The sequence below is a fragment of the Ursus americanus genome, chromosome 18 (genome assembly GCF_024610735.1).
Source record: "Ursus americanus isolate L20-20 chromosome 18, mUrsAme1.1.p, whole genome shotgun sequence".
Lineage (NCBI taxonomy): Eukaryota > Metazoa > Chordata > Mammalia > Carnivora > Ursidae > Ursus > Ursus americanus.
The window spans coordinates 13,533,939-13,556,661 of NC_142144.1; the positions used below are offsets into that span (position 1 = coordinate 13,533,939).

Consider the following 22,723-nt stretch of genomic DNA (forward strand, 5'->3'; position numbering starts at 1 on the left):
CGCCAGTGCTCAGTAAATATTTTTAAATAAAGATTGTTAATTAAATTCAGGTCATTTTCCTCTTTAAATGAACCATACTTTGTCTCTAACCATAACTCCTTTTATGTGAGGTGTGAGTTTTATTATCTGGATAAGCTTGACCTTGTTATATGTTTCTAGAGATGTTAGTATGGATGTCCTACTATAGTGTGGATTTTAGTATTATGTTAGTATAATTATGGTCCACAACTAAGTTAATCCTCAAGTTTCATAAGCTCTTCAAATCAAAGTTATTGACTATATTAAGACAAAATACCTGAAAAAATAACACAATATATGAGAAACTCATTACTAAAAAATTTTTATTATCCTTGAAACACTCAATTATTTCTGTTTATTACTTAAAGATCTACACAAATAAAATATATTACTTGGGCTAAATCTCTACTTTTTCCTTTTTAAAACAGGAATTGATTAGATTTCCTCTGGACAAATTAAAAATATTTGATGACTTCTATAATTTTAAATATTTTGTCTCCACAGATACGGTGTGTGGACAATCCGAGCTAAATATAAAGAGGACTTTTCAACAACGGGAACTACATATTTTGAAATTAAAGAATATGGTAATTTGTGACAATTAAAAGTTTACCTGTAAAAAGTTAGTGTTTTTGCAGTTGTGCTTTTCATTAGTGAACTTAATGCAGAATCACTCCCAGAGGAAGATGAGGCAGCCTGACGGGGATGGTTAGAAGTACTGGCTGAGGAGGTTGGGAGAGTGTAGTTGTTGGAATGTTTCGGCTCTTGTTCCAGCATGCACTTGGTCCCCTTGAACAAGCTCATCAACATTTCTGGACTTGTGTTCCTCATCACAGAGCCAGAAGAAACCTAGTGACCCATGGAGCTTGACGAGTTAAGGTCAAAAATTATGATTTTAGAAGAAAGTTAAATAGGCAGAGATGCGGTGACTAGAACCCAGCAAGACTAACGATTTGCTCAAGTCATTACAACCGATTAGTGGCAGTACAAGAACACCTGCATTTCCATCCCCCTAGTTCAGTACTGTTTTCCTTCTGGCTCAATCATATTAATGGACTAACAATTAACATATAAATAGCTTATCTTTCCATTTCTTTTTCTTTTTAAAGATTTTATTTACTCATTTGACAGAGAGAGAGAGACCACAGCAAGGGGAGCAGCAGGCAGAGGAGGCAGAGGGAGGAGAAGCAGACTCCCCGCTGAGCAGGGAGCCCAATGCAGGGCTAGATCCCAGGACCCTGGGATCATGACCTGAGCCAAAGGCAGACACCCAACTGACTGAGCCACGCAGGCGCCCCAATCTTTCCATCTCTTATAGTTGTTTACTAGAGCACTTGTGTGTTCTGATATCAAATTTAGCTTTCTTTTGCTTGAAGTCATTTTTTATTCCTGCAGGAGACTTACAATATGGAGAATAAATACACAAATTTTAATAATTAGCAAACAAAACAGTGACCAAAAAAATTTGTTACACTGAAACAACTTTAAAAATTAGTGGGCCCTCAATAACCTATAATCCTACTGATCTTCCTTCCTCCAAGTATTTTTGCTGCTTCTTGTGTATATCTAGAATTCATCCACCTCTTACCATCCTCATCAATTCATCACCAGGCTTCCTCCTGGACTACTGCAAAAGCCTCTCAATTGCTCTCTCTTCTTTCAAGCTATTCTCACTTGGTATTGGCCAAAATCTTGAAATGCAAATCTCATCATGTTATTTCACTTTTGAAAAGTCCCCAATAGCTCCTCATTCCTTTGCTAATGAAAATCGAAATCCTTATTTTGAGCTGGCCCCCGCCCTCCTCCTCTTGAGCCTCATTTTATAGCATTCATTCCCTTACTTCCCTCCAGCAGTGGTGACTTTGGGTAGAATATTCCATCTGCCTAGAATACTTTTCCCCTCCCTCATTCCCTAAGCAACGCCTTCTCATGTTTCAAGTCTTAGCTGAAAAGCCATTTATTCAGCAAATCTTTTCCTAACTTCTCTTTCCTGGGAAGGATTCACTCTACTTATATATTGGTTTTCATAACTATGGTGTAGGTGTTTATCTAATTATTTGCTAATCACTGTCTTCACTGCTTGACTGTGAGCTCAGTAAGGACAGGGTTTGTGTCTTTCTGTTCACTGGGATATCCCCATTAATAGGAGTGTGCCTGCTGCATAGCAAGTAGGTACTAGAAGAAAAGATGAAATGTTTTCTTCCACCTCATATCATAGAGAGAACACACCTGCCTTCATCTTTGGTAACAGGAATGCAGCCTAGAGCAACAAAGGGCCTTCCCCTTTGAGACTTCTCCATCTAGAAAACACGAGCCATATCTAAAGCCAACTATCTCACTTACACTTATGTGTCAATCTTTGTCCACAATATCAGGGCCTCTCAGTTACTCAATTTTCTATTAACAGTTGTGCTGGTTAACAGAATTAGAATCCATAAGCGCTGATACATGGTCTTAGTTCGTCTAAAGAGAAGGCAGTGCCATTTTGACAGGTGAAATTGTTTCCTCTTGGGCAATCAATGAGAGAGAGAGAGAGAAAGAAAGAACTCCTTTCTGCCCTAATTTTAAATTTTGCATGGGTGTTCTTTCTTTTAGCTAATTGTAAGCTTTCTCTTCTTGACTAAAGTCAGAGTTTTATGTTGAAATTTGGAGACCAGATGGGTTTTATCTATGAGACATAAAAGGGAACTGTTAAATGAGCGAGAGTTTTCGTTTTCTATTTTCAATTTAATAAGCCCTCATTGAATGTATAATATGTTTAAGACTAAAAAAAAAATATGTTTAAGACTGCATAAAAAGGATGGGAGGGGGAGAGACACAAAGATACATGGAGTATAGTCTTTTCTGTTTTCAAGAAGGCCATACACTAGTGAAGGAAATAATCAATTGCCTATAATAAATGTTGTAATCAAAGTAGAAGCAAAGTGCTTCTGGTACATAAAGCTGGAGAGACCTCTGATTGGTAAAGTGAGAGGTGCCCCATGCATATTGTTGACAATGATGACGATGATCTTGACAATAACAAGTTGGATGTTGTATTGATGTTATAGCTTGTCCAACTATCCTAGAAAGAAGGCTGCTCTAACTTGCCTCTTTGTTTTTATTTTCAGTGATGCCACATTTTTCAGTCTCAATAGAACCAGAAAAGAATTTCATTGGCTATAAGGATTTTACTGATTTTGAAATTACTATTAGAGCAAGGTAAGAAAGTTTCTTTTTTTCAGATTATCCAGCAAAATTGAGTGCCAAGTCTGGTTGGTGATAGTTGCTCAAAGTGAGAAGTATGATTTTCCCCCCACTTTGTTGAGGTATCATTGACATGTAATATTGTGCAAGTTTAAATGCACATATATATTGCTGAGATCTGTGATTTATTGGCAATGTTTTTTATGACTTTGGGATTGATTGATTGATTGATTGATTGAGGAGATATCAGGCCTATAGTTTGTTTACTCGTTCCAATTTTCACTGATTCCGGTTTTAGGTTTTTTGGTTACTCAACAGCAAAAAAATCCTAAAGTTTTAAGTTCAATGTGTATGTTTAGGAATCAGCATGACTTAGGATATTGGGACTGAGATATGAAGCCTTTATTTCTTGTCATTTTTTTAATGGCTTAATCAACTAGCTAATGCTCCACAACTACTTCAAGACCCAATGCTTTAAAACCAGAACCATTTAAGAGGCAGCAGGGCAGTTCCACTAATCTGGGCCAGGCTGAATGTCAGCTGGGCTCACCTATGTGCCTTCAATTAGTTGGCAAGTCTCCTGGGGGCTGGCTGGTTTAGGGAGGTCTTACTCATATGTCTGGCAGTTGACTAAAGCGACAAAGACAGTTGGACTTTGTGTATCTCTCATCATCCAGCAGATTAACCTATAGTAGCAGCAATGCCCACAGGAAGAATATGGAAGCATAAAAGTCCTCTTGAGGCCTAAGGTTAGGACTGGCTCACCATCACTTCTACCACATTCTTTTGTCCAAAGCAAGTTTTAAGACCAGCACAAAGGAAATAGATTCCCTTCATAACTTTTCATCTGCAAGGAGCTACAAAAGTGGTGGATTTATGGGGCAGTGGAGAACTGGAGTTAGTTTTGCAAGCGATCTCCCACAAAAATTCAGGTCATTTAAAAATGACAATATAATGTAGTTATTAGTAACAATAACCAATTTATATAACTATGTGTTGGGCATTTTTCTAAGTACTCTGTATATATTAGCTCACTTAATCTTTATGAAATCTCTGTGAGGCAGATACAATTTCTGTCTCCATATTACAAATACAAAAACAGAGGTACGTAAGTGTCAAGTTATTTGCCCAAGATCACATAGCTAGTAAGTTGTATAGCCTGTCTGGTTTCAGAATTCAAGCCCACAATACTACCCTGTACTGCCTTTCTTATTAGCATTTATTCCTAAAATGGAATTCCTAAGATTATTCCTAAGAGCCTAAGATGTTACTTAGTCTAAACCAACACAAAGGCTCATTTGACAGAGAATTCTAGAAACTGACTTCTTTTGATGGGGACACTTACTTTATTTGTTCAGACTATGGATAAGGAAGGTTAGCTCTTGCTATATGTTATTTGCTATGCAGCAAATTTCCTTTAGCCTCACTATAATTCCAAACTAAAAAGGAAATATGCAGTTAGAATGTTAAAAAAGAATTTATATTACGAGTTTGGGCATGCTGCTTTTAAAGATGTAAAAGAAAATAGGGAACTGAGCCCCACTGATATCAAAATCATCAAGGAAGCAGTGTATCCTGGTCTTGGACCTGAGGTCTTTTGATCTCCTCAAGATCCGTTTTTTCATCAAGCACAGAGTAATAAAAATCCGCACTTTGATTTTATTATTGTAGCTTTATGAGGATGAAATGTAATAGTGGATGGAAGACACTTGAAAGTGTATCAAGTGCTTTATGTAATTTCAAATTGTTACATTGGATCTGAATTTTATTATTGTAACCATGTTAGCAAAACAATTTTATGGTATTATTGTTTGGCAGATATTTTTATAATAAAGTCGTCACCGAGGCTGAAGTTTATATCACTTTTGGAATAAGAAACGACTTAAAAGATGATCAAAAAGAAATGATGCAAAAAGCATTGCAAAACACAATGGTAAGATGTCAAGACGGGTTCACTTGTACCTAAAGACACACCAGGAAGGCTGGAGAGAAGTCACTTTCAGATCATCTAGTCTAACCCTTCATTTTACATAGGTGTGGAAATCAAAGCTAAAATGCTCCTTTGGCTTCTCCTGGTTCTCAGGATAAAGTCCACTGTCCATGACATCAGCCTCCCTCGCCAGCCTATCTCGCTGCCCCTTTCCTCTCCCTGGAGCTGGTCACTCCAGTTCCTGGAACTTACACTAGTCTCTCTTGCCTCCAGGTGTTTGCAGTGCATCTCCTTCTACCTGGGAATGCTCTTTCCCTTTGTCCCTTCTGTCTCTTCATTGCCTGGCTAATTCCTTCTTAAAGTCTCAGTGTTAACTCCCTTTCTCTGGGAAGTCTCCCTGACTCCTATAAACTAGTTTGGCAGCCCCTGCCAGGTACTCCCTTAGGCCTTGTGCCTCCCTTTGTGGAGTATGTTTCATACTTTATTACAGTGTTTCTCAACCAGAGACATTGTTTAGCAATGTTCAGAAACATTTGTGGTTGTCACAACAGGGAAGGAGCATGCCACTGGCATTTAGGAAATAGAGGCCAGGGTTCTGCCAAACTCCTGCAATGCACTGAGCAGCTCCCAGCAACAAAAAATTCCCCTGTCCAAAATGTCAATAGTGCTGACATAGAGAAACCCTTCTTTACTGCAATGGTTTATGTACTTAGCATTCTCTACACCAAACTCTCTGTGGGTCTGAATTGTTCCCGTTATACGCCCAGAGCCAACCTGAGTCCTCGCAAAGTGTAGGTGCTCTGTAAATATTTGTGAGTGAATGAATTCATTGAGAAGTTATTTGCCCATGGTTAAGGGCTAGTGGTTGCCGGAGCTCAGAGTAGAGCCCTGGTCCCCTTTTCCCTTGTTCAGTGTTCTTGACATTATACCTCAGATGATAAGGACTCCTGTCATTCTGCTCACTCTTGCATACTCATGTGGTTTGTATCATCAGTTATTTAGGTTATGCTTTTCCAAAGAGTTTGATTTATTCAAGATATAAGGCAGACACCTCTTTTTAATGTAAGAGTCTATGCTAGGCACTGAGATTTGAAGGTAAATAAGACAAAAATCCCTGGCCTCAAGCTACTCAATTTTAGAAGAAAAAATAAGGCAAAATCTATTTTACTGTTGTGGTTAATAATTAAGCAATATAATATGACTTGACTCCATCTCTATCCATTGTGTGTTTTTAAATTAGTGTTTCAATATGTAAGCAGTGAGGTACAAATTAAATATCATAAAACCCAACAAACTCTCAGGAGCAAAAGTAAGCTGGAAAGCAGGCCCAGAAGATGGACGATGACTCAAAGGTCAGAAGAAGGAATCTTTGTCAGCTAGTGCAAAAAAGACCTGTTGAACCATGTAATGTTTACAACTCTTCCTATACATCTATGCCCATAAGTTAGAAAATAACATTCTGGGCTTCTTTGTAGACTTAATCATTCACTCTACTGTTGACAATAAACCATTCCTCTAATGGTTGCCTTCTATTTAGAAGCTAGTAAAGGCAGATTTTGTTAATTATTCTCTGTTAAGTTCTTCTCTGAAATACCTCTTTCATTTTCCACTTTTAAAAAGTTGATAAATGGAGTTGCTCAAATCACATTTAACTCTGAAACGGCGATTAAAGAACTGTCCTATGACAGTCTGGAAGATTTAGACAACAAGTACCTTTATATTGGTGTAACAGTCATAGAGTCTACAGGTAAGTTTTTTTTTTAAACTTTCTCTTGAATAATATTTAGACAGCATATTATAAGTATAAATAATTTCTGTAATTGTTTTGTATTTTATTTTCGTTCATAGTTAAATTTTACTTTCATATCATTAAAAACTGAGATTAGAGTAGAGCTCTTCCACACTCTAGTCATTGGGTCTCTATCACCCCAAGTACAAAAATGGGATAGCATCTGCCCAATTGATATTGATATCCTGATATCTGGCTTGACCATCTAACACCCCAGTGTTCTTACCTGGTAAGAATAAAAATCTAAATGAGATTATATATGTAAAAATGTTTGATAAAGTACTATGCAAATGAAAGATACTGCATTATCATTTAGTCTCCTTGTCTGTACAATGATGGAGTTGAACTAAATACCTCCTAACGCCCCTTTCAGCTGTAATATTCAGGCAGTCTATCTAAAATTGGAGGTAATGTTTCTAAAATGGGTACAATAATAGCATATAACTCACAGTGCTATGGTGAGGATCAGAGAGTCAATATATGCAAAGCACTTAAAACAGTACATGTCACATAGTGCAAACAATCAAAGTGTTATCCCCACCCTTCCCCTCTACCTCCTTTTTTCCTTCTTCTTCTCCTCCTCCCTCCTCCTTCTCCTTCTTTCTCCCCTTCTCCTTCTTCCTCCCCCTATACCTCTCTTCCTCCTCCTCCTTCTTCTTCTTCTTAGCTACTACTTTCTTAGCATCCTTAAAATCTTATCTAGTGCTCTCAACCCCACTCCAGTGGTTTTTAATAGTCATTAATTATTACTCCAAATTATTACTTACTTCTGGTATCTTGATTACTAACGTTACTTATATTTTCAGGTTTATATTGAACCCCTAAACTAACTTTAACAAATAATTTAACTACACTAGTCCTTTTTTTTTTTAATAAAATGAGAGTTAGACTAGATGATCCCTAATGCCCCTTCCACCTCTTTAAATTTGTCCTTCAAGGGTAGTAGAATGAAGAATTGAGATAATTATTCAGTTATTGAGTACCTTGTATATATCAGATGATCAATAGATGCTGGAGAATGATACTCCTTGCCCAGGCTATTATTTTTGACATTATTTTAATGTTTCTTTTTTACTTTTATTTTTTCTCAATTTATTTCAAATAAATTCCATTTAAGTAATATTTATGAAATATTCAAAGAGTGTTGCTAAACATACAGGCTTACAAATATGAATGATGTATAATCCCAGCTCTCAAGTGTCTTACGAACTAGCACTAGCTGTAAGACAGGTAAACAAAGAATTTTGTTTTAAGCAAGAATTCTATTTGTGCTCTAATAACCAAAGTACTTAAGCTACTGATCTCCAGAGGAAGGTGAACTCCTAGGTGACTGTTGAGCACCCATATACAGTATCCTGAAGATGACCAGTCTTGAAGAATAAGTAGGGTTTTGAGACTGGGATGGTAGATGGGATTGATATGGGACACCCTCCATAGAGGGGACATACCAAGGGTAGAGGGGAAGACTTGATCTTTGAGATTACCCAGTGGATTATCCAATTGGCTGAAGTATAGGATATGTATAGGTGTATTAGGGATGAATACTGGAAAGGAGTTTAGGGATACTGGAGCTTTGTATGTTACTGGGCTCCTGCCAGTGGACTCTCAGTGCTCCCTCAACCTCAAGCACTCTTTTTCTGTCTTCTCCATTTTTCTCCATATCCCTGTGCTCTACAGGTGAACCCCTGTAAAGCTTAGTGTCTAGTCCTTTCCTTCTCTCCATAACCCCTTGTACCATTCAACTGAAACTCAGGCCACTGGTGAAAAGTGGTGTCCTTTCCTCACACTCCTCAGTCCAGCCCTATAGTCTCCTTCCACAAGGGACATCTCTACACACAAGCCTTGGATATAAGGCTTTGGAAACTCCTGAGGTCTAAACTTTTCTCTGCACTGTCCCTTTGAACCAAGACCCATGTCCCACTTAACTCCCTATGAATGAATGCAGGAATGGAGCCAGTGAATGAATAAGTCTGTGGAGACATATGCAGGTAAACTAGATCCTCATACCAAGGGGTATAGTCCTCAATGTGATGCATGTCATTTCTTTAGGTGGATTTTCTGAAGAGGCGGAAATTCCTGGCATCAGATATGTCCTCTCCCCCTACAAACTGAATTTGGTTGCTACTCCTCTTTTCTTGAAGCCTGGGATTCCATATTCTGTCAAGGTAAATGAAAGAGAAAATTGCTAAATGTGGTCGTCTTTTTCTGTTTACAGAAAGCAAACAGAGGAGGGATGCTGTAGAAGGGAATCACAGAGGAAACTCATCTGTAAAACCTGCCCCCCCTATAGATGCGGAGGCGGGTGGGAACCTGCAGGCCAGCTTCAGCCTTGGGAGTGATTTCAACCCTTAGAGCAAGTGTCAGTATTTAGTAAGGTAGCCTGTGTTAGGCATTCCCTTAAAAAGCATTGCATTAAATTATATGTAAAGAAACACCATAAGTCTGTAGTTAAAAAAAAGATGCTAACGTTTAAAATTATTTGGTAGCATGTTCTTCAAAAGCCTTAAAATAGGACTATCGTTCTTTGAAAATAAAACCCCTTTCTCTCACCATTTTTTACTTCCTGTGTCATCTCTGTTTGTGTTTCTGTGCTTTTCAGTCTGCCCCTGCGGTCCTTGTGAGTAACTCTGTCTCATGTCCTCTCTCTGTACCAGTCTCCATTCTTTACATTCTGGCTCTTTTGGTCCCTGCCTCTCTATTCTCTCTGTTTTCTCTCTCTCTCTCTCTCTCTCTCTCTCTTTTTTTTTCCTTTTCTTCTTCCTCCTTCCCTTTTAATGTTTTCTCTCCTCCTTCCACTTTTCCTTTTTAAAATGCTGATAGTGTAGTGTTAATACATTCATTTGACTTTCTAATTCTATTTTATTTAGTAAATACATGTTATATTATATTTTTAAGACGGAAATTTTTGTTCCTTGTCTTTAACTTAGAAAGCTAGAAGAGAGTGTTTTATTTTTTTATTCTTTAAAAATGTGTTGGTTTTGAAAATCAACTTCGATATAATTAAAATGTACTTAATACTCACTGTCTTTTTTATTATTATTATTATTATGTAATGTTAGTCACCATACAGTACATCATTAGTTTTTGATGTAGTGTTCCATGATAATACTCACTGTCTTAAGAGAGTGGCCTAAGTGGTCACTGGGTTTTAAGAGAAAAAGATTTGCCAAGCTAAAGCAACCTTTGGACATGCTCGTAGCTTCTTTCATACATACAAATATGTTATAAAAAAATGATTATAGGATACATATGTTAATTTTTGGTATATGATAAATAATACATAATAATATATAATAAAATACCATAAATATAATACTATTACATTGAATATATCTATATTATTTTGAAATCTCTTTTATATATTTTCTATCACATATAAAAATAGAATAACATAAAGCACATCTTTTTGGAAATTATGTATGGCCACATGCATGGCAGTGAGATGTAGAGGTTAAGGGAAAAAAAAGGTGAATTTATTGTTTGTCGTGTCTAAGAGAATTATTCCCAGAAGGGACTGCCTCATTTTCTCCTTTATCCAGTTCTAAACGCACTGAAGAATCACAGAAGTTAGGCAGCAGAAGACCTTATCATATCTACTTCATGGATTTAGTAGAATGATATCTATGTCCTGAGTCTGCTTGATGTACAGGGGATCCGTTCGAAAATGACATAACTAAATAGAACCAAACTTTCCTATAATCTAAGGACATGCTTGTCTTTACTGAAGTAAACACGAATAATTTATACTTTGTGGGGAGGAAGGAAAATTATTTCAGAATTGTTCTGCTTTTTAGAAAGTAATGATGAGCTGCCAAAACGGATTTGGACTATTCTGACAAACAGGTGCAGGTTAAGGATTCGCTGGACCAAGTGGTAGGAGGGGTGCCGGTGACCCTGAGCGCACACACGGTCGATGGAAACCAAGAGACATCTGACTTGGAGTCCAAGAAAAGTGTAACACGTTCCAATGATGGAGTGGCTTCATTTGTGGTCAATCTTCCATCTGGAGCAACGGTGCTGGAGTTTAATGTGAGCTGAGTTCTCCTGTTGAATTTTCTAGGACAGTGTGTGCTTTTGACTGTGTGTTTTGGCAAGTGTGCAGAACAGATGCGGCAGATTTTAAACATGAGTCCAGAGAACAGATCCACGAGTTTGCATCCAAAAGAAAAAAAAAAAAACCTAAGAACCAGAGGCAATATGCTAATCCGTTGAATGGTCCTTGAGGAAGATAAATCTATCATTTTTTTATTTGGGAATTAATTATTTTCTCTTCTATTAGTAAGACTATTTAGAATCTAGAAGCTTCAGAATAGGTATACCAGTGGAAGTCAGCGGTAGAAATATTCTCCCCTTCACCCCCACTTTTTATTTTTTCTCGGGGACACAAAGGGGTCAAACACGGAAGCCTCCCTTTTTCCTAGCTGCATAAACTACTCTACTTCGAGCTGAATTAATAGGCTTCTCTCCCAGCAAATAAGGCTTAAGTTCCCAGTCCCAAATAAAAAACGAATAAGTTAGTAATGCACATTGATGACTACAGCGTGCACACATTCACTCTCATCTACCAAGCAATTATGAAATGCTAAGAACTTTGTGTAGAACACATTTAATACCCAGTTAGTCAGCTCCATGAGTTGCCATTTTGCAGCTGAGGAAAGGGGAGCTTCTAACCTCTCTTGTGATTAAATAACTTATCCAGAGTTAACAAATGGCAGCCCTGGGATGCAAACCAATGCCTACCTCACTCCAGAGCATGAGCTAATAGTCCCTTTGCTGTCAAAAGTGGATATTGCTGCCATGATCTCATTTCTGCCCCATTCCATATTAGTAAGTGCACTCTGTGCCGCCACTTCACATTGAAACTGGACCAGAGAGTCTGTGTGATGTTTACAACTCTTGTCCCCAGTCCTCAAGACCTTCCCACTGCTACCCTTCTCTTACCCTGCCAATCCATAGGAAGAGGAGTCCCAGATTGCCATGACATTTCAGGAAGGGTGCTAATATTTTTTCCAGGAGCATCTTTTCCTCTTCACTTCACCAGACTTTCCCACCATAGCTCATAATCCCATATTATCCCAATATTGTCCATAGTCTTTGTTACTTGATACCATAGCTGTATAAACAGTAGAATAATGGAGTTTTTTTTTTTCCTTTAGCATTTGGTGTTGTGCAAATTAGAAATTTATAGAGCAAAGAAAGAAATTTAAAAGGTATTTTTCATAGAAAATATTTCATCACAGTCCACATGTCTTTTTTGAAATTTTCCTTTTCAGGTCAGGACTGATGACCCAGATCTTCCAGAAGAAAACCAGGCCAGCAAGGATTACCAAGCAATAGCATATTCATCTCTCAGCCAAAGTTACCTTTATATTGACTGGATTGAAAACTATAAACCTTTGCTTGTGGGAGAATATCTGAATGTTATTGTTACCCCCAGAAGTCCATATATTGACAAAATAACTCACTATAATTACTTGGTAAGTACAGTAATTATAGATTTACATCTATCTATTCCCCCACCTGGAACATCTCTTCTTGTTAACAGAGGAGCATGAAAATAACCCCTTACATTTGTTTTTACAAAGCACTTCCAAGAACATAATTGAGTTTGATAATCAGCTTTTTGAAAACCTTTGAAATGGGCCATGATTTTCATGATCATTTCCTAGATGACAAAACTGAGGAACAGAGAGGTTAAGTGGTCACTCAGCTTGGAAGAGGAAGATTTTGATTTGAACTAGGAAACTCTGACTCCTTGTCTGTTACACCTTTCACCAAAGAGAGCCTGATTACTCCACAGAGAGAGCCCGATTAAGTTCTCACATTACCTCTGCCCTATTTCATGGCCAAAGATACATATGTAGACCTATTTCAAATATGTGCATTTCATTGGCATAAAAGGGGGCTCCAAATCCTTCTCTTAAGAGTTGAGTCATGTGCTACCTACTCCAATTCTATAGTTTAGCAGCAATCCTATTACGTCACTTGTATTAAACAAAGGTGGCCAGTCAAGCACCTGTGGGTAGAACCCAAGACAGAAGGTGGAAAAAATGTTAAGGGCTTCCTGACAATTGTCAAAGAAATGGGTTATTCCGATGGCCAGGCCTGAACATGTAGTGACAGCTTTTTCAACATTTTTGAGAAAAAAATTAAATAATAGATGAGGAGCACAGATCATTATGACTGATGAAGAATTGTGGGACCTGTGTAGGAACTGTGTTCCGAAACCACGTATGCAGTCCTGCTCTCCAAGGATGATTAAGGGATCTTTGAGGACATTTTGGCTTCATGTGATTTGTAACTTTTTTTTTTTTTTTAACCATATGCCTCCAATTTAGAACCTAATCTCTGGCTTTAAAACTTAATTCCCAAATTAATGCACTTCACTTACTCATCTATTTTTTTATCAATAAAATGAAAGAGATTTGAGTATCAGTGTGATGACTTTAAGCGGATTTGGGGTCAAATCTTAGTCCTCTGATTTCCTAGTTATGTGATTTTGAGCTAAAATCAGTATGACATTTAGTTAATTCCTGAGCCCCAGTCCCTTTATCTGTCTGCACAATGGGGGTAATATTCCTATCCTGGTTCTTGTGAGAAAGAAAGGAATTAAGTAAATGTAAAAGTTCCTGACACATAGTGGGCCCGTGCTTGTTAACTTTCTTTTCTTTAATATAATTTCTATTCCAGCTCCAAGCTCATCCTGAAGCAAAGATTTTTTTTTTAACGATTACTACTGCTGTTTATTTTTAGATTTTATCCAAGGGCAAAATTGTTCATTTTGGCACAAGGGAGAAACTTCCAGATTCATCTTACCAAAGCATAAACATTCCAGTGACACAAAACATGGTTCCTTCAGCCCGTCTCCTGGTCTATTACATCGTCACAGGAGAGCAGACAGCAGAGTTAGTGTCTGACTCAGTCTGGTTGAATATCGAAGAAAAGTGTGGCAACCAACTCCAGGTGAGCCACAAATTATAAGTCACAACCAAATTTTCTTCTGAGTAGAGGAGACTGTAAATGTAACTACTTGTGAAGGTTTGTCTCACACAAATGACCTTTTCTTTTCTTTTTCAAATGATCTTCTAGGTTCATCTGTCTCCAAGAGCGGTTGCGTTTTCTCCAGGCCAACGTGTATCTCTTGATATGGCAACTGAGTCAAATTCCTGGGTGGCTCTATCAGCAGTAGACAGTGCTATATATGGAGTCCAAAGGAGAGCCAAGAAGCCTCTGGAAAGAGTTAAGTAGTGGATGGCCTTGGTTGCTGGTGCACGGGGTGACTCTGTGTAATGGTTCACAAAGTATGGCTCTAGGGTAGGGTGTAGGGAAAAAATAGGGGAAGACCAGGCCTGCTTTTCTGTAATATACTCAAAATAATGGTTCTTAGGAAGGTAAGCCATCCCCATGTTAGTCCCTAAAGCATAGATTCATCCTTTTTTGTTTTTCCAAGTGTAGAGTTAAGCACTTTAAAAACATATGACCACGGTGGCAATTATATTCATGGGGCAAAAGTGCCATCGATTGGGAGGGTTTTGATATTGAAGAGTTGAGGGCTTTATAGTGGCAGTGCAAGAGAAAGCCAGATAAGCAGCCTTTGGAAGGTTTTTGGTTTTGTTTTCTTTTTTTCACTCTCTTTAAAATCTGTGGGACAAAAGAACGTGAAAATTATTCAATTCCCCTAAATTCCCATTTCTCTCTCCTAGGCTCTACTACTATTATCTAGGCTTGAATTTCTTTGAACAAGAAAGAAAAAACTATGCAGTTAAAAATGTTCAGAAAAGAAAAAAAATTGGGGTTCAAAATTAAAACTGGAATGTTTCCCCAAACAAATTCTCACCCACTTAGAACCTAGAGCCTTCTTCCCCAAAACACAAGAGGCTGTGCTCCTTTTTAAATTTTTTTAGCACTTAAAAATTAATTTGTCTGGTTATTATTTATTTATTTATTTATTATTTATATGTTATATTGATCACAGCATGCATTCTACGTACAAAACAGCATGGGTTGGTTCCTGAGAATCTCCTCACCAAAGCTTAAAACTTAGTTCTTGTTTTAATTTTCAATAGGTATGTGTTTATAAATTTAAAAGGTCACACTAAAATAATGAAGTTGGGAAATTTGGTCTTTGCCCGTTTGACAAATGAGTGATCTGATTTGTTATAACCATGTGACAACTTGTACCTTTAGTTCTTCAGAGGAATGATTTATACATCTAAATAAACTCAACATGCTGCCTTTAGTTAATTCCTAAGAATTAATTAATCAGTTCACTACCTCTGGACAGGTGTTTCAAGCCTTAGAGACGAGTGACCTGGGCTGCGGGGCAGGTGGTGGCCGCAACAATGCAGATGTGTTCCACTTGGCTGGACTCACCTTCCTCACCAATGCAAACGCAGATGACACCCAAGAAAATGGTAAAATGTTCAGCATTTTTTGTTTATTGTTCAAACTGGTTACTGAAATTTACATCGATCATTTTCCTCCTGGACATCCTTATCGTAATTCTCTTCCACAATATTCTCTACGCTGATCTTAGACATGGCAACATAACTCCCCAGTATAAAACATTTTACTGACCATCAAGATAAAGTACGGTCTTTAGTGTCGGTCGTACTCAGAGTTTTCCATGATCTTCTCCCCAGCTCTCTCCAACTGTCTTTCATCTTGCTCTACCTTACCTTATGTTTAAGCTGTACAGAACCCGGTAGAGTGGCACAATGCTTGGTGGCCATTTGGGTGGCACTATGCCACTGCACACTTTTAGGCCTTTCCCTATCAGGACTGCTTTCCCTCATATTAGCCTGAAGAAGCTGGTGAAAGAATCACCTCCTCTATCAGGCCTCTTCCCCATATAGAATTGATCATTCCCTCCTCCTTTTTAGGAAGAATACTGTAGGGACTAGCTCTGTTTATAAGCAACACAGCAGCACTGCATCATGCATCACGGCACATTCTTGCATTTAGTTATGTATCTTGTCTCAGCCACTGCACTGTGAGCTCTTTAAGAACAAGGACCACATCTTCATCATATCTCTGTGGCTTTAAATTTGTTCATAATTATATTTGACCTATTATTCATAATAATATAGCACAAAGAACAAATAATAAAAATGGCATACCCAACAAAAACTTTGCTTACTTTAAATGCTTAGATATTTCTCTGTAATCAGTGGATTGAAAACGTAGGATTTAAAACCAAACTCAAATCAAACAAGTCAAACTCTATAGATGACAGTGGATCATGAGCTCCTCTAAGATAAAACAAGTCATATTAAGACGTGTGGTGCCCCCCCGCCGCCTAGTCAAAAACAGGCTCTCAGGATTTGTTGAATAAAATGAATGACTTGTGAATGTTTTAAATACTTGATACTTTATGGAATTTTCTTTCTTGAGATTTTATCTCCTTTTTTCCCTTCTTTGTTTTGCTTTGTTTTTTTTTTAACAGATGAGCCTTGTAAAGAAATTCTCAGGCCAAGACGAATGCTGCGAAAGAAAATAGAAGAGGAAGGTACTCTAAAATTTCATGTGATTGTGAAAAGGTTATGATTCTATCATTCAAAAGCTGGAGAGAACTAATCATTATCTAATTTTCCCTAATCCAAATAGAATGGATGAAAAGAAAGATATGTACAGATGTCTAGCTCACCTCTTTCAGAAAGATTAATCCAAATAAATCCGATACTTCATTTGCTGTAACCTCGATCTGAAGAAAATAAGTATTATTTCTATCTCTAAAATCTGGAAGAATAACTTTTATTTGTTACAAAATTTCCTCTCTACAGACTTCATTTGGCAACTAAAATTATATTCTTTCATCTTATTCTGACAGAGTCCATGATTTGATTAACTTTGGAATGTACCTGGAAACCTATTTCTTCTATTCTGTATGTTTAATATACAGTGAATAATATTTTGGATTATTCTTTGGGAAATCAGTCTAAAAGAAATTATTTTTAAACAATTATTTAAATAGAAATATGACCATTGGCAATGTTAAAATAGCAAGAAGTTTGAACTGGAAGTCAGTCACCTGAGTTCAACTAATAATCATGCTTTGAGTAATAATAATTCCTTCCCCCATCCGTACATGAGTTATTTTAACTTGAACCTTCGTTCTAAGTTCTAATGATATGAAAAAGAAGGCACTGAGTAATTTGAGCACTTCTGATGAAGGATGATGCCACTAGCAATGGTCCACAAACCACATCGCATAAGAAAAGTTTTTAAAAACAGGATCTGTAGCTTGAAGAAGGAAACACTTATACAATGGTGATAGCTATCTCCAAATATTTGAAGGCTTCTCAGTTAACTTATTTTACTCAAAGGGTGCTGAAACCAAGGTGTCCGTTTCAAAAGTAGTATTTAGCTTGGTCACAAGAGGCTCTTTAACCATTTAGCGTGAATGAGAGTGATCTACCTGGTGAAGCCACATTCTCCCCATTCCTAGAACAGCCAGCGCAGAGCGGCTGGTCATTCACCCAAGCCATGGCTCTTGTGGGGCAGGGGGTCGCGTGGCAGTAGAAACCAAGTACCCCTTAAGGTCCCTCCTGAGCCAGAGGTGTTATGACTGTGCATAACCAGGGACACTTGCATCATTACCATTTCAGTTGCTAAATACAAACATGCCATATTGAAGAAATGTTGCTATGACGGAGCCTTTCTTAACTATGATGAGACCTGTGAGCAGCGTGCTGCCCGGATTAAGATAGGCCCCAGGTGCGTCAGGATTTTCAAGGAATGTTGTATCATCGCCAGCCAGCTCCGTGCCGAAGAGTCTCATAAAAACCTCCAATTGGGAAGGCTGCGTAAGTTTCACATTTTCTATCAAAATTCTGCCCACTTTGGGGAATCTTGTGTAATTCTGTGCTGCTAAAAAAGGGGGGGGGCAGTTTTCATGCTTTATTTATAGTTGAAATTAGAAAAGATTACTTGTAAATGCCTATCAGAAGGAAATCAGTTATCATTTTTGGCAATCAAAAAAGGTACATATAGTACAGAGCAGAGCTCACGAGCCCATAGTCAAGACCTAAGGTAAGTTTAAAGCCAGCTCGTTCTATAAATTTGAGTGACTATATACCTCTCTGAGCCTCAATCTCCTCATTTTTCAAGCAAGAAGCTTGGGCTACATGATCTCCAGTATGCCTTCGAGTTCTAGAGTTCTATGGTTCCATGACATTACAACCATTAAAAAGACTATGGACTATGAGAAACAAACTGAGGGCCTCAGAGGGTAGGGGGGTGGGGGAATGGGATAGGCCAGTGATGGGTAGTAAGGAGGGCAGTATCGCGTGGTGCACTGGGTGTTATACACAACTAATGAATCATCGAGCCTTACATGGGAAACCGGGGATGTACTGTATGGTGACTAACATAATAAAATAAAAAATCATTATAAAAAAAAAAAACTTTGTTTATGCCCATACTGATCAAATATAGCCAAAGATTTCTAAACCTAGTACAAGGTTAAATGTGCTTATATAAGAGATGAAATCTTATTTCCATTTCAACTGTAAAATACGTTTTCAGAATTTATAGACCTCTCGTTAATAGGTTTTCAGAACTTTAAGAACTTTCATTCATGTATAGTCAAAACAAAATGAACAAAAGCAGAATGACAGCTCCTGTTTCAGAATCTGATTGTTTCTCTTAACAGTACGTCTTAAACATCGCCCATCTAAGTGGATATATTTCTGTAAACATAAGTTTTTGTGGTCATTTATCAAAACCATGTTATTAGATGTATTTAGGTTGTTTTCAGCTTTTTGCTTATTACAAGGAGCATTTTCACAAACATTCTAGTACCTATATTTTTCATTGTCCTATTTTTCATCTGGTTTGGCTTCCTCTGCACAGAACTGAGTCTCTGCTGCTCCCTGCCTCCTCTCTGGTACTCTTCTCTGCCCCTCGCTCTAGACAGCTTGGCCTCCCAAAACTCCCATAGGTGTTGCAACTCTGCAAGGGTCTGCATGGGTTTCTCTCCCTGCTCTGCAGCCTGCAAACTGCCTCCAGACAGTAAACCTGGACTATTCTAGGGTTCACCAACCCTGTCTCCCTTCTCTCAGGAATCATAGCCCTGGGTCACTTATGCTGTAATGTCTGAAAACTGTTGTTTTATATAATGTGACTGTTTTTTAAATTGTTTTGTTTTTGTTTTTGTTTTTAGTGTGGATTTTGGTTTGTTTGTTTTTTTTAAGGCAGAAGAGTAACCCCTATCAGTGCATCTTGTACAGAAGCAGAAATTCTGTCCATTTTTATTAAAGGAAATGTAAATAAATTTCCCTTAGGCAAACCTCTCTTATTTTGTAATATAAACACAATTACTGTAATCATAAAAATGCAAATAACTTTATAGATTTATCAGTATCTTTTATAATCTCAGAAACACTAAGCATTTAGCAATTAAAGAAATAAATCCTTAAAGGTATTTTTATGCTTTATTTGCTTTGTCAGTACCAAGGCCTTTAAAGTTCTATTCTGAAATCACTAAACAAAACGTTTCATTGACCTTTCAGAAACTACTCAAGTTATAGATTAATGTCCATGCTTTAAAATTTGGCTCTAAGTAAAATTCGTATTGTTTTTTCATAATCACACATACTTTTCCCCCCTCAGATATAAAGACACTGTTACCAGTAACCAAGCCAGAAATAAGGAGCTATTTTCCAGAAAGCTGGTTATGGGAAGTTCATCATGTCTCCAGAAGGTATTATACTTCCTCAACATTCCTCTGAAAAATGTGGGAAAATGCAAATGTTATGGCCAAAAATCTGGAAACTACCCATTTCCCAATAGTTTATTTAAGAGTTAAGATGATGTTACATTTGGTCAAATTTGGTTTATTTGCTTCACTTTTTTTTTTTTTAAATGTGTGCTTGCTCTAGTAACTAGTTCTGGGGCAAGATTAACTATGTCTTGGTGAGGAAGGGTGCTATTCCATTTAATTTCATTCCACTTCAGTGAGTCTTTACTGAGCACAATATGCCTATACTGATCAAATACAGTAAGTAGCCATTTTCATCCTAAAATAGCTATACTATAAAATAAATATTGATTGATAAGAAGAAAGGTTCTTTTCTTGTTATTCAACACATTTTGAAGGAATGCCTACTCTGTCCCAGGGACTGAAAACAGTGATGAACAGTGCTGAGTCTCTGAGCATCACCCTTCCTTGAGGACTAAGAACATTGACTTCAAGGAGCAGTATAAGCCCTGAGGCCCAAGCCCAGCATCAGTCTTAAAATGAGTCTCCTTGTCTCTACTCTTGTCCCCTCTAGTCCTTCCTCCACAGTATTGTCCATTTCAACTGGCATTGCTGCTTGGCTAGTACTTTCTCTGGTAAGCCTTCCTACCACTCTCCCCAACCCTACCAGTGACCGGATTAATTACCCCTCCCAATTAACCCTGTTGCATATAACATACAGCATTTTAATGGCCTGTTTACCTGCCTGTCTTCCACATTAAAATGATACTTCCAGGACAAAGACTAAATTCAGATTACTGTTTTATATTCAGGACCTGGCATAGAGTCCAGCTTGTAGAGGCACTCAAATAAATGTGTTGAATCAATGCACACTGCCTCCGAGCTTTTTAAATGCTTTATTGGTACAGCTATTACAGTGAATTGCAATTTATTTATTTAACTGCTTCTTCTACTAGGCTATAAACTACTTGAGAACAGCACTATATCTTGTAAGTGCTGTATACTCAGTGCTATGCCTGACACAAAGTTGGTGGACAATAGCTGTTTGTTGAATGAAATAAATAAATATATAAGCTTAATCTTAATCAGAAATTTTTAGTTGTGTTGACTTTGTTATGAGCAGTGTTAAGATGCATGATTTTTCTGCCCTATTTTAGAACATACCATACAATAAATATTTTTTGTATGTTTTGAATTTGTGATGCTTCAAAGGCATCTTTTTGAATTTGAATTCTCATCATACAAGCAAAATATTTAAAAACATGCAACACGTAGGAGAGTTAATGAATATATTTTTCTTGCTTGATTTTTCCTTAATACCTGATGTATTCTTGTTTTGTTGTGATTTTTTCTCTCTTCTAAAATAGTATGAAGCAAAAATTCTATTAGTGAATGCTGGCAAGTTGGGCTAATTACTGTATTTGAATATTAACATTTTAACTTTCAGAAGCCAGTTGCAACTTGTGCTACCCGATTCTCTAACCACCTGGGAAATTCAAGGTGTTGGCATTTCAGATAGCGGTAAGCAACCTTAAGTTACATACTCATTTAAGGAGTGTTTTGATTAGCAAAATGTAGGGTTTTTTGGTCATAATCTATATAGTTCACCCAGGACTTAAGTGGTGTCATTTGTTAAATATCCTTTTTAATGTATTACAAAAAGACTTGGATATGCCCATATCTTTGACCATATTAATTTGTTGTTCTGCTCTTCTATTAGCCATTATTTTATCAATGCTGATGTCAAGTCCTCATTTTCCTTTATTTTTCTCAATGACTGAGAGCTTGAGTAGAGTTAGAAAGCAAATGTATGACTTCTCTCCTGGGCGAATGCCCTTTTGTGGCAATTTAGTACAGATACTTTACTAATAACATCAGAGTTGATTTCGTTTGTTTGTTTGCTGTTTTTTATTTAAAATATTGGTTTCCACAATCGAAATTTTATACCCATTAAATAGAATCAATAATGAATATCTAAAAGGAGATTTGGTAGTTAAGGTGATAAGCATTCTCTTGCCTTAGGTAGAATTAAATCTTTGTTAGACAAATGAAGTTTTCTATTAATACCAACAACTATTGAAATACAGATCAATGACTAGAAAATTCAGGGACATGACAGTGCAGAGAAGAACTTGATATAATATTCCTTTTTCCTTGAAGCAAAACAAATTTGAGACATAGTAGTACTTATAAAGCATTATAGAATTCCCTAATATGACTCTACTTTGCTTTCACTTTGGACTGAAGGTATATGTGTTGCTGATACTCTCAAGGCACAGGTGTTCAAAGATGTCTTCCTGGAAATGAATATACCATATTCTGTTGTACGAGGGGAGCAGATCCAATTGAAAGGAACTGTTTACAACTATAGAACATTTGGTATACGGGTAAGTAAGTATTTATTATATGTTCAAATAAGTGGGGAAAAAAGGAAGAATTCTCTGATTTTATAAGAATTCTATTAATGGAATTATCACATACACAAAAAAACAAAAATTCAACTCAGTGAAGGGATGAAGAAAGGAGGAAGACTTAAGACAAATATTTTTATAACTCCAATTTAAAAAAGAATACAAGGGGCACCTGGGTGTCTCAGTCAGTTAAGCATCAAAACTCCAATCATGGTTAAACAACTTGTCTTCTTTTTGTCAGCACATGGCTAAAGAGAATTATACAATAGGGTGACCGATTTCACGTGAAAGTAATAGTCACAAAACTTTATATGGGAACTCTGTCTTTTTTAAAAACCTTTAATTTCATTCTTAGAGATGAGTATTTCAGTGGTTTTCAAAAATTTTGCTTACATACTCTCTAAATTTTGGGGGGGAAAACTATGTCCCCCATTGACACATTTTTAATGAGCATCTTAAATTTTTCATCGTAACTATAACTTTGGGAATATTTAAATATTAATATTTTTTCAATGAAATGGTTATAACAAACTTTAAATGTATACAACAGAATCTAAATACCAGAACATTCCATTTAGAAATACCCAAATAAACTGTTATTAACAACAGATTAGATAACAATTCCTCTTTCTCTGTGAACACGAATTCCCATTTCACTCTCCTAATGTTATATATTTTATGCTCGAATG

General features: G+C 37.0%; 1 protein-coding gene across 1 annotated transcript in view; it reads left to right on the forward strand.

Annotated features, from left to right (window-relative positions):
- C5 (complement C5) overlaps nt 1-22,723 on the forward strand; it is a 79,627-nt gene that overhangs the window by 15,262 nt on the left and 41,642 nt on the right. The window contains exons 6-20 of the mRNA XM_045791048.2: nt 523-605; nt 3,129-3,219; nt 5,023-5,137; nt 6,755-6,881; nt 8,973-9,088; nt 10,767-10,952; nt 12,197-12,400; nt 13,677-13,886; nt 14,013-14,162; nt 15,208-15,337; nt 16,369-16,431; nt 17,531-17,728; nt 19,536-19,626; nt 21,071-21,144; nt 21,871-22,010. Of these exons, the coding sequence (XP_045647004.1) occupies nt 523-605; nt 3,129-3,219; nt 5,023-5,137; nt 6,755-6,881; nt 8,973-9,088; nt 10,767-10,952; nt 12,197-12,400; nt 13,677-13,886; nt 14,013-14,162; nt 15,208-15,337; nt 16,369-16,431; nt 17,531-17,728; nt 19,536-19,626; nt 21,071-21,144; nt 21,871-22,010 (1,978 nt within the window). The remainder of the gene's footprint in view (nt 1-522; nt 606-3,128; nt 3,220-5,022; nt 5,138-6,754; nt 6,882-8,972; nt 9,089-10,766; nt 10,953-12,196; nt 12,401-13,676; nt 13,887-14,012; nt 14,163-15,207; nt 15,338-16,368; nt 16,432-17,530; nt 17,729-19,535; nt 19,627-21,070; nt 21,145-21,870; nt 22,011-22,723) is intronic.